This window comes from Vespa mandarinia, chromosome 6 (assembly GCF_050613455.1).
Source record: "Vespa mandarinia isolate Hongniang chromosome 6, ASM5061345v1, whole genome shotgun sequence".
NCBI classification, from domain to species: Eukaryota; Metazoa; Arthropoda; class Insecta; order Hymenoptera; family Vespidae; genus Vespa; species Vespa mandarinia.
Genome location: NC_140815.1, coordinates 1,515,001 through 1,527,500, shown reverse-complemented (window position 1 = coordinate 1,527,500; position 12,500 = coordinate 1,515,001). Strand labels below are relative to the sequence as shown.

General features: G+C 31.5%; 1 protein-coding gene across 17 annotated transcripts in view; it reads right to left on the bottom strand.

Moving 5' to 3' along the window:
• Positions 1–12,500, bottom strand: part of LOC118441081 (protein daughterless-like) — a 140,966-nt gene that overhangs the window by 9,591 nt on the left and 118,875 nt on the right. For 15 of the 17 annotated variants that reach the window (XM_085657848.1, XM_085657850.1, XM_085657849.1 and 12 more), the window contains 4 exons: positions 5,706–5,790; positions 3,481–3,617; positions 1,480–1,773; positions 92–253 (listed from right to left, as the gene is read on the bottom strand). In XM_085657848.1, coding sequence (XP_085513974.1) covers positions 92–253; positions 1,480–1,773; positions 3,481–3,617; positions 5,706–5,790 — 678 coding nt within the window. Of the gene's footprint in view, positions 1–91; positions 254–1,479; positions 1,774–3,480; positions 3,618–5,705; positions 5,791–6,734; positions 6,843–12,500 lie in introns of those variants that run through there. The other 2 variants (XM_085657852.1, XM_085657842.1) reach the window with 2 other exon arrangements.

Genomic DNA, 12,500 nt, shown 5'->3' with positions numbered 1-12,500 from the left:
TCTCTTCAAAAAAAAATGCGAACTCGAACGGATTACCAAAGACGGAAGTATATCTATTGTGTGTCTTCTCGCGAAAAGCATCGGTGCGTACCATGTGAATGGTGCCACGGTTTGGATCTGCTGTGAAGTGTGGCGACACCGGTGCAGCACCAGGTGCCCAACCTGGTGCCGATCCCGTTAAGGGTGGTGGCGAACTGACTGGTGTGGATGGGTTGCTGCTATAACTCGATACTGATTGGTCCGTGGGATAGATCTGTAATACATAAAGATTTCATTATAGAATGTATTATATTTTTTCAACTGTAATCTAACATATTCATATTAAACGACAACAACGACTCAACTCGTTTTTTCTTAGAAATCAATCTCAATAGTTATCGATCAACATTCATTCTATGATAGTGGATAAAAATGTAACACAAATAACAGACATGAATTTTAAATTAATAATATCCAAAAAAATTTGATTTTTGAAAAAGAGTAATCTAATGTCTTCTTACAAAGGATATAAAAAAATAAACGACACTTTTGTTCCTTTGTCACGAGCGTAAAGTCACCTATAATGTTAACTCCATTTACGCCGGTGTAGAGATCAAATGTGATATGTTAATACCATATATAGATATGACTACTAGATCTATCTAATAATCTTTATGACCTTAGACTACGTTTATCATGGAATAACGTGAGAAAATGTCTACTTCATAATATTTTATACATATATATATGCATATTTATTTTGTACATGATTTATATTTGAACTACCAAATTATTACAAATTAAATTACTTGAACTATTTAACAATCTTTACAATCTTAGATGACGTTCATCGTGAAACAACATGAGAAAATGTCTTTTAATACTTTATATACACACGCGTGCATGTTTTTTGTATATTATTTATATTTGAAATAATTACAAATTAAATTACTATTTAACAATCTATTTAATAATCTTTACGAGATAATCTTATATGAGATATATCATAATACTTTACATATATATATATATTTTGTATATGACTTATATTTGATAATACCAAATGATTATAAATTAAATTATTAGATCTATTTAATAATCTATTTAACAATTTTTACGACCTTAAATGACATTTATCATAGAATAATGTGAGAAAATGTCAACTTAATATTTCATAATACTTTACATATATGTATATATATTCTTTCCATGATTTATATTTGACAAATGACTACAAATTAAATTACTAGATCTATTTAACAATCCATTTAACAATTTTTACGATCTTAAGCAATGTTTATCACGAAATAACATGAGAGAACATCTACAATATTTCATAATACTTTATATATACACACATATGTAGATATGTACACGCACACACACGCGCGCGCGCGCGCACACACACACAATTCTTTTTATATAATTTATATTTGATAATATCAAATGATTACAAATTAAATATAATTAATAACAATGAAAGAAATAAAAGTAACGTACTCGTGTGCTCACTACAGATGCAAGGGTCTTGCCGAGGGTGTCCCCCGTTGGTGGTTGTTGATTGTTTGCGGGTGCGGCGTTTGGCGCCGATGGAGCAGTGGTAGGTGCACCAGGACTATGACTATATTGCAAAGAGGCCGGAGAAGGTGCTCCAGTGCCACTGTTCGCCGCTGCTACCGCAACAGCGGCGCTACCTCGGAATGTCGACATCGGCGGAAGCGAAGCCGCGCTGGTTACAGCTGAGCCAAGAATTGGCGCCGCTGGTTCACCGTTCGGTGACATCGCCGAGTATGCCTGAAAACATGACTGACGTTATTAGAACAAATAAGAAAAAAAGAAAAAAAAAAGAAAAGAAAGAAAAAAGAGAGAAAAAGGCATGAAAATAAATGAAAATAAAAATAAAAAACGTAAGACCGATTTGATCTTTACTTTATTATTACGAATCTTCATACGTATGATCGCTTCTCATTTTTTTTTTAGCGAACAAAAAAAAAAAGAAGAAAGCAAAAAAGAAAGAAATCATTATTTTTCAAAGGACTCTTTTTACTCTTATATTACCTCGCTTTAATCTCTAAACATTAGCTTTGATATCGGATACGCCTAGCGGGATAGCGCTCTCTTGCACCTACTGAAATTGCTCGTAAAACGTCTAATTTTAAGCACCACCGAGGGCGTAGAGAGGCACGTATTTATCAACAAATTAAGAGCCCGAACGCCTACGAAAAGTTCGAATTGTGGATCGAGTCACGACGATGTTACGCGACTGTATAGTGTGATGTTTTCTCTTTATTTTTTCTTTTCCATCTTTTTCTCTTTCCTTTTTTTTGTTCTTTTTATTGAAGATTCATGAAAATTTTTGATTACGATAATAAAAGCACGAGAATGAAGGAACGAACGAATGCGTTAGAAGATGCTAACGATGTTTTTTAAAAATATGATTTATCGTCGAAGTATCGAAGAAAGATCGGAAAAAGAGAAGACATTTTCAAGGCCAAAAATTCACAAATTTTTCAAATGATTTTAACGACGTTGTTTTGTGAAAAGAATTAAAAAAAAAAAAAGAAAAAAAAGGAGAAGAAAAAAAAAAGAAGAAAAAGCAAAATATATCGAAGGAGAGAGAAGAGAACAGATGGAAGGATGGACAATTGAAGGTGCAAGGAAGGGAGGAAAGTGTGGGGGAGGTTGGATTGGGCGGAAAGATGGTAGAGGAAGGGGAGAAAATAGAAGGATGGATAGATGGTTGGATGGATAGATGGATGGATGGATGGATGGATGGATGGATGGATGGATGGATGGATGGATGGATGGATGGATAGATGGTAGGGAATCCAGGATGCCACGAAGAGCAGAATTTCGTGGTAACCATGGACAACGTAAATCAAACGAAGGCTGCACTTGACTAGAAACACGAAGTAGCGGGAGGGCGAATCTATATATAGCACCCAATGACTCATTTGACGTTACTCCGCGTACATGGAGCACTGTCAACAGTGCCTCTCAACCGGTACTCGATGCCTACACTCCTCGATTTGATTTACGCTAACGCCGGGAGTCGACGAATCAATTCGAAGGTCATCTTTCGAAGAAGAGGAAGAAGATGAAGCAAAAGTCTCCTTCTTCTTTTTCTCTTCCTTATATACCTCGCCTTCCTTCTCTTTTATTTCGATTTAGCACAACTATTTTCTTTCTATCATTTAACTTTTTATGGTCCAGGAAAGCCACAATATGTCGCTAGTCGTTGGATGTATCATCTCGACGTGAGAATTTTTTTCTTTTCTCTCTTTTTTTTTTTTTTTCAAGTTAAACACTCTCCTCGCGTGATTCATTAAAAAGTTCGACAAAAAACGTTCGTAGAAAAAGAGAATATGTCATGGTTGATGATCGATCGATCGTTCATTCGTTCGTTCGTTTTCGAACTTTCTGGAGTAAGGAAGAAGAGGGAAAAAAAGAAAAAAGAAAAAAAGAAATATCCAGAAGTAAAAACGCAAGAAAACTACTTACCATGGGATCATGGGGTAGGTGCATGGGGTAGGCCGGTTGAGCTAGGTGAGGGGGAGCGTATCCACTGTAGGGGGGCTGAACTCCGCCGCCACCTCCCGTCCATGGGTCACCTGGACCCGTACCCGCTGCATTCCCATCTATAAATGGGAGAAAAAGAATGCACACACATATATATTTCATCGATCATATCTTTTCTCTTAACATCTAAAAATACGCATGATTTTCGATTCTTAGCGGGAAGTGATTGACGATATAGCTCAAAGGTTACATAGTCATTAAAATTAGAAAACTACTGAGTTAAAATATCATCGTTTTTATTATTATAACTGTATTAGTATAACTGTATTCTTTTTTCTCTTTTTTTTTCTCCGATCCATATAATCTCTGATATATAAACGATGATTTTTCATAAAATTATATTTAAGAATAATAATTTCATTCTTAATTTTTTCCCCGTGTTATATATATATATATTAGATATTTTGTTGAAGTGGTTACGATTAAATTATCCGATTTATGTGAATCCTAAAAATCATATTACAACCGATCGATAGGGAGGAAAAGGAAAAGGATGAGGAGAAGTGGAGAGGGAGATTTTCAATAAGGACGATATTTGAAAACATGTCAACACTAATAACATGGACTGTTCGATGACCAAAGGAATGCGTCGCACACGCAAAGGAATGATCGCATGTATGTATTAGGGGGACCGGAAAGTAATGTCGTTTCTGCGCATGTAGATATTTGATTGTGATTAAAAATAAAAACTTGTTAAAAATTTATTCGTTTGAATTTAATTTAAGAAAGCGACATTACTTTCCGGTCCCCCTAATACATTAATGGCCGACGAAATTATGTTAAAAGATATGTTTCTCGATTATTCGGTACATTTTTTTTAGAAAACCTTATTGCGACAACCAAAGAATTCAACGTTGTCTTTCATCCTGACACCTAATGTCAAAGAAAATTGTTCACTGCTGGTGGTGGGTAAGACTATTATTTCAGTTGAAAACAACAGCAATAAGCTGTCCGCGAAACGTTACTCTTGATACTTTTCCTTGATATAATTCCTTTTTGTAGTTTCTGAGGCTCTCACAACGAAAGAAATGAAACTAAGCCAAACTATTCTGACTGTTTCTACGAACTCTTCTAATGGCGGCATTCGATGCTTGATAAAACTTTTCGCCTCTCGTGTCGTCTCGTAACTTCAATTTATATAAGCCGTTGGAAAAGCTTTTCTACCGGATGTCTCCGGAAAAAAAAAAAAAAAAAAAAAAAAAGAAAAATCTTTCATTTATTATCTGTCTATTCTTCATACGATATATTCTTTTGTCTTGTTTGCTTGTTTTTTTTTTTTCGTTAAACATTACAAATATTGTCCATCGAATAAGTTAAACTTCAATGAAAATTTTACACGACCCTTTAACTAACATTGAAACGAAAAAAAACATTTTATTGCTTTCGTTTTTTTCTCTTTTTTTTTTTTTTTTTTTTTTTTTTTTATTAAAAAGATATAAAAAAGAATAAATTAAATATATCGTCAATCTATCACCAAGTAGATTGATGAATCAAACGTATATATATCACTGTAAAAGATTAAGCTTAATAAACTAATATATTTTTCTTTAATACCGTATCGTGTTATCACTTATCGATTAAATCATTTTGATATCACACGAAAAAATGAAATACATACAACGTGTTATACATATATGTACAAGTTTTTTTTATTGGCACGTGTACATTTTCTCCTACTTTTTTTTTTTCTTTGTTCCTTTTTCTTTTTATTTTTTAATCAGAACACAGATATTCGTAAATCTTCGCGGCGGGAGAACTTCGACGTTGGAACGTCGGATACGAGCGAATAACAAGATTGTTATTGTTTTTGCGCGCGACAGACAGAGCGACGAATTTTACGATCGAACGTTAAACAGCCGAATATTACCGTTGCTCGTAAAGTCGCTTTATCGTCTATTAGAATCGTTATGCGATTTCGAACTAATATATAGAGAAGAAGATATCTAGATGCACATATGTACGTAGCGAGCATACGTATGCTTAACAATATGCTTACAAAGTCACGTATAAAATGCTTGCAACAATGAAGAAAAAGAAATAAAAATAAAAAAATAAAAAAATAATAATAATAATAATAAAGAAAAATAAATGAATAATAAAAAGAAACCAAAGAAAAAAAAGAACAAAGAAAATCATTTTCAACTCACCGATATAATATGGATCTGCATAAAGGGCCGCAGCTTTAGGCGATGTATATCTCGGCGAGTCTTGTCCGAATTCGTCCGAGCCATACTGTAAAAAAAAAAAAAAAAGAAAAAAATTAATTGAGTGATTTTTAGTATTCATCTTTTTTTTCTTTTTAAGAGGGAGATTAAGTGGAGGGAACAAAAAAAAGCACACAGAGATAGAGAGAGAGAGAGAGAGAAGTAATTATCTGTAAATAAATTAATTGTTTACGCTTATACGTAAACCTAATGGTAAAAGCTTCGACGACGATCCATCGTGGATAGGGTAGAACGAAGGAAACGTCGATCGTGCTTTCGGTTACAACACAACGCTTTTATATACCGGCGCTCATCCATCTTAGGAGGAGCACAATCCGGCTATTGCGACACGGCGGCTTCTGGCAAGAATAGAGATTAATTCAACGATATAAACAGGAACGTGTGTAAGAAGAAATCAACCGAGATTCGATTTAACGTAAACTCGTTATAAGTATGCGAGCGATTGCGCAATCGTAAAAGAATAAAATCGTTATTTCTCATCGATCGATTAGATTTAACGTCGTTAAAGAAACGAAATCCTACGAGATATATAGATCCTTTCTCGAATTAAATTTTGTTTATTTTATTTTATTATTATTATTATTCTTATTATTAATTTACAATATATTCATCTTATCTTTTTTTCCTTCTTTTACAACGCAATAAGATAATAAGATATATATATATATATATCTTATATATATCTTATTGCGTTGTAAGAGAAGGAAAAAAAAGAAAGAAAAAAAAAATATATTCTTAACGGAACAATTTTCATTTTTTTTCTTTATATAACATAATGTATATATAACCATGACACGTGGAAAAAAACGGGGGATATAATTATTGTAATTGAACCTTTCTTTTGTTTAATATATAACATAATGTATATATAACCATGACACGTGGAAAAAAACGGGGGATATAATTATTGTAATTGAACCTTTCTTTTGTTTTTAATTATCAATTTATTACCATAATCTGTCCGGCGTATTCCATGGGGTACACATACATGTTGAAACCGTCCTAAACGAGTTAGTATCGTTCGTAACACCATATGTTTGCGACGCTATTTGTTGAATGTTCAATACAGTACCCAAACAAACAAAAATTTCTAATGGAAATAAAATCTTTGTATGTTGATATGTAATTTGTAATAGTGAAGTACATAAAGCTAATTAACAAATTGAGAAGATATGGTAATTACAGAAGATACTATGGAAAACTTAGTGTTAGATTATCCAAACAAAACAAAACAAAAAAAATACAGAAAGAGAGAGAAAAAAACTAATAAAAACTATAATTCAGGAATTAAATTTATACGTAAGAGAATGGAGTATTGTAAGTGCGAGTAAAATCACTGAAAGGAAGTGACTAGTCTATTAGCGCAGAAACTGAGGACATAAATAAGCCATCTGTTTCAGTCAGAAAATTTAAAGGGAAGAATAATCATTATGGTTTTGAGATTAGCGATTTGAAAATCTAAAATCAAAAAACGCAGGAAAAAACTGAAAGAAAAGACAGAAGCTTTACTTAAATGTAAGAAAGGACTAGAAGACAACAAAGCCTTATTTATTAAACTCAACCGCAATAAACAATAATTGCATAAAGCATGGATGGTAAAATCATATGAAAATAAATAAGATGCTGTGTTTAAAATAGACATGAACATGTTGATTATCTTGAAATAAAAATACTATATTATAGATAAAAACTGAAACAGATTCTATAAAATAAGTATTGAAACATTATATAAGATAGCACATGAAAACACGAGATTATACGATGAAAACCTAAGAAATACTTGAAAAACAATTAAGTTCTTCATGTAAAAGGATAAATCTAAGATTCTGGATCTTGAATCGTTATTATTAAATATAAACAGTTATTTGATGATATCGCTTTAGAGCAATAAAGAGATAATTAGGAATATAAAGAATTAATAGAATTAATAGAATTAATACTACTAGATAGACTAAATAAAGTTAAAACTAATGAAGATATATTAACTGAATTTATTAGCAGATCAAAATATTCAGTACATAGTGATAATAGATTATCAGATCTATTGATTAATAATGTAAGTTTAAAGGTTTAAAGTTAAAATTAGAGAATCAATAATTAGTAATAATTCATTAAAGAAAGAGTTAGAGTGCAAACGTGATATAGAAAAAAAAAAAATAAATAAATAAAAAAAAGAATAAAATGCATCATTTGAGAAGTAACAATAGAAACTAAATAAATAAGAATGATGAGGAAACTTGTTCAAACGCGTGGATGAACGTTCGATTGGCGCGAATATGGCCGACATAACCTCAAAAAGCAACATGCTGCTTTTTTTCTTACCATCGCAGATTTCGCAAAAGACCAATTGGCCAAGAAAAATTTGTCTTTCTTTAAATGCACTTTTAAATAGTTTTATATCAATAAATTATCATTCAAGTTCACAAATTTCACAAAATTGCATTTGCATTTTTTATCCCCAAATTGAAAATTTTTTTATGTCGACGGAATGTTATATTAAACGATAGAAGCGAAAGCTTTAAAATCAATAAGATATTTCTTCTATCTTCAATACTATTCGTTCGATATTTACTACGTCATTTTGGTACAATTCGTAAAAGGTTAAAGTACTTTATAGTTATATCAAGTGACCAATAAAAGGAGAAAGAAGAATTAAAGTTTCTTCGACGACTCATCTTCGTAAAACGAACTTCCTACAGTCATCGAAATGAGATTTAACAGCTTTCCGTAAAGGATACGAGAAAAGAATCGCGTAAAAAGTTCTTCGTGAAGAACGACGTGTAAGTGAAAACTTTGGGAAATTCCGAACTTCTCTTCGAACTTCTTCTCAGAACACTTCTTGTTGGAATGTGTATATATATATACATATATATATATACATATATATATATATACATATATATATTTATATATATATGTATGTATGTATGTATGTATATAGATGTATATATCTATGTATTTATATATGTATCGATTGATTAGTCCAATGAACACGATTAAGAATTTTGAGAAAAGACGGATAAATAAAGCACAAACATGAGAAGCACCAACAAAATCGAGAGACGGCAGACAACTAACTGCCGCCGTAAAAGTGACGAGCGTGGTCGCTATTCATCTATTGGTCACGATCGAAGTGGGGAGAAAGCATCGACCAATTGCGTTACAATACATCGACACGTGACATGTGAACGCATAGAGATCTTCATTCTAAACATAAGAGCAACTTGCTGAGGAATAGAATTAGAAAAAGACAAAAAGATCTTATATGATAAATACTTTATATACGATATATATGCACACAAACACACACATATATATATACACATGTATCAATAGCATATATCGTATAATAGCGTACATATATGCTACTATATATATATATGCCTTTTATAATTGTATCTAAAATTTATAAGACCTGTCCTTCTCGAAAATAACGAAAATTGACCTTGCCCAGCATATTTCCGAAAAAATTATTAGAGTTCATAATAATATTGATGAACACTTCTTTGGGATACTATGTCCTATATATATAATATATATAATATATATAATATATATAATATAATATAATATAATATAATATAATATAATATAATATAATATAATATAATATAATATAATATAATATAATATAATATAATATAATATAATATAATATAATATAATATAATATAATATAATATAATATAATATAATATAATAATAATAATAATAATAATAATATATATTATATTATATATCAAATTTAAAATAAAAAAAATATATATAATATACATAGTAATAGTACTAAATTAATTCAAATCGAAAGAATGAACTATTGTTTAGCATTTTGTAATTATAGTATTCGTATTTTCTTTTTTCAATTTTTACGATCTTTTTTTCCGAAAAAAAAAAATGATAAAATAAATAAATAAGTAAAAATAAATAAATAAATAACATAGAACAATCATTGTTTGTTCGACGAGAGATTAAGTACGAAAGACAAGTTTAGTTATATCCTCGTGAAATGGCCAGTAAATTATTCACCAAAAACCACATAACGGTCACAACTTTCGGAAGGACGACATTCTGCATAGACAATAATTCAACTTTTATTTCCTTGTACGGTAGAGATGGTCTGTCTATGGGAGGAAAGTAGTATATAAGAGTGAAAGAGAAAACCGAAGAACAACGTAGAATGAAGAACGAAGAAAAGAAGAGATGGGGCAGGCGTAATAATAAAAATGTCCGTCGACCGACAGGACGGATCAGAAATCTTAATATGTCCCTGTGGTGTCCACGGTCGGCCATGAGATCAGAGGAGTCAGCGATTTCCAGCCAATATAAATGTCCTACATTGATTTAGTTCTCCTTTTCCCTCGCCTTACGTGATTCCAACAATGGGAGGAAGGGTCCAAACGGAAACGTCTCCGTCAGGGAAATTAGCTTTCGAAGATTCGAAATGGCACATAAGGGGTTAGTCAGTCATCCACCATATTCTTTTTTTCTTTTTATTTTTTCTTTTCTTTCTTTTTCCTTTTTGTTTTTCTATAAAACGACGAGAAAACATATTTGAAAAATCAGTCACTTGACGGATTTGTATTTTCTATCATGGGCCATTCAATATAATTAATTTGTACAAATATTTTAAGAACGAACGGATATCATTTAAACGTTGGACTTTTCTTCGAAAAAACATTTCTCCTTTTTATATACGCCATACGACGTTTTAAATTTTATACCACAGTACTCTCTTTCTCTTTCTATGCTCTTGCACGCGCGCGGGCGCGCATTTCATTCGAGTCGTAAACGTGCCTATTTGAGTCGCGGTAAATTTAATAGAGATGATGGTAAAAGTAAAATCGACTTTTGGACGTCCTAAATTCGTGCTCTGTATACAGCAGGGCCAATGATCTTTCTCGCCACCCTCCCCTCCCATGGATAAACAACGAATAAATCGAGAAACGACCAAGTATCAAAGTAGCGTATGTTTGAATCAAGTTATATAACAAGAAAAAGTATATTAAAAATCATCGAGGTAATTTGCCTTCCCCTCTCCTCTCTCTTGAACATTAAAACTCTGCAAGATGACGTTCGCAAAGATGCACGATTAAAAGTATAACGGAAGGAGCCGAAAATACAATAATAATAAAATGTATATAGGATGATTAAAAAGTAGAGCATGCTTGCCGTGAGTGGCCCAACAGGGATAACAGGAGAGAACCGATACAAGGATAATAAAAAATTCTTAATGTAACGCGTATAAAGTGGTAATAACCGTAAAACAAAAAAGAAATTAAATTTCAGGTACATAATAATCGATTAACGTCTTTCGTAAAACATCCTTCTCTCTTCTTCTCTCTTTTCTTCTCTTCATCATCTCTTCTTCTACCGGAGCCGTTATTGATGCTACACGTGGGCGGAAATGAGTTTAAGGGGTCGACGAGGAGAGATCGCGGAAAGAGAAGGAAGAGGGAACACGCAGAAACGAGGGGTCACTATCGGAGGGATAATAGATAGACCATTATCTCTCTATTAATTACTACATCGAAACTTTTACCTGACGCTACGATATCGCTCGATAAACCAGGTGTTTTTTCTCCTTTTCTCTTTTTTCTTATTTTATTTAATAATATATGTTTTTTTACTTATTCTTTTGTAATCTTGTGTATATATATATATAAATAATTTAATTTAATCATTAATTGAATGTATAATTAAATAAATAATATATAATTTTTATTACTTTTTAAATTATTTTGTAACATTTTATTATTTATAAAATAGAATAATTATTGATTTATTGTTTATTGCTTATAAATACTTATTTATTTATTTATTTATTTATTTATTCATTTATTCATATATTGCATTTAATTTGATATTTCTTTTTTCTTTCTGTAAAACATATTTTCTTTCCGTTTCTTTTTATTTTTTTTTTTTTGTAAATTCGATCGCTTATGTGAAGAATTACATGGAAAAATTATTTTCTGTAATTTCATCGAAAATCATCGTTTATCTCTAATTGATCTTATCCAGATAAGATCGATGTTCGAAGGATCCATCCCTCCTAAAGTAAATTACTCTTACACACATATATGCGCACACACCAGTAGGACATTATCGTTCTTCAGCTTATCGCGAATAAATTTCATTTTTCGTTGAAAACAGCATCTTATTTCATTTTCATTCGTATGCCACTTTTTTCGTTTTTTTTTTCTTTTTACTTCTCTTATCTCCGTTTATTTTCTTTTTTTTTTTTTTTATTCCTTTACTTTTTTTTTCTCTTTCTTTTATTTTCTCTCTTTTTCTCATCTTTAAAATAACAGTTTAATGGAAGCTCATTTCGCGAGAAGAGAGAACGCAACGGTCTTTACGTTTAATAGTCCGCCGTGCCTCGTGGATGACGGGCCGATAATTTTCGAATAGTCCGACTCCGTTACACCAAACTCGACTTTAACATCTCTTCTTCGGTTTTAAACGCGAGATTGCTCAATTTGACATTAGCGAAATGATGGTTTCATCGTGTAGAAACATTGATAGAGCTTCACGATTAAGAAGAATATAGTTCGAGAATTTAGGAGTTAACAGATATTAAAAAGACATTTTGTATAGTGTCTGAGTGGATAAGAGGATTACAGGATCGGTTCGTCGATAAGTAATAACGAATGAATGAACGAATGTTATATATCAGATACAACAGCCATCTTGTTATTTTTGACACATCATCGATAATAT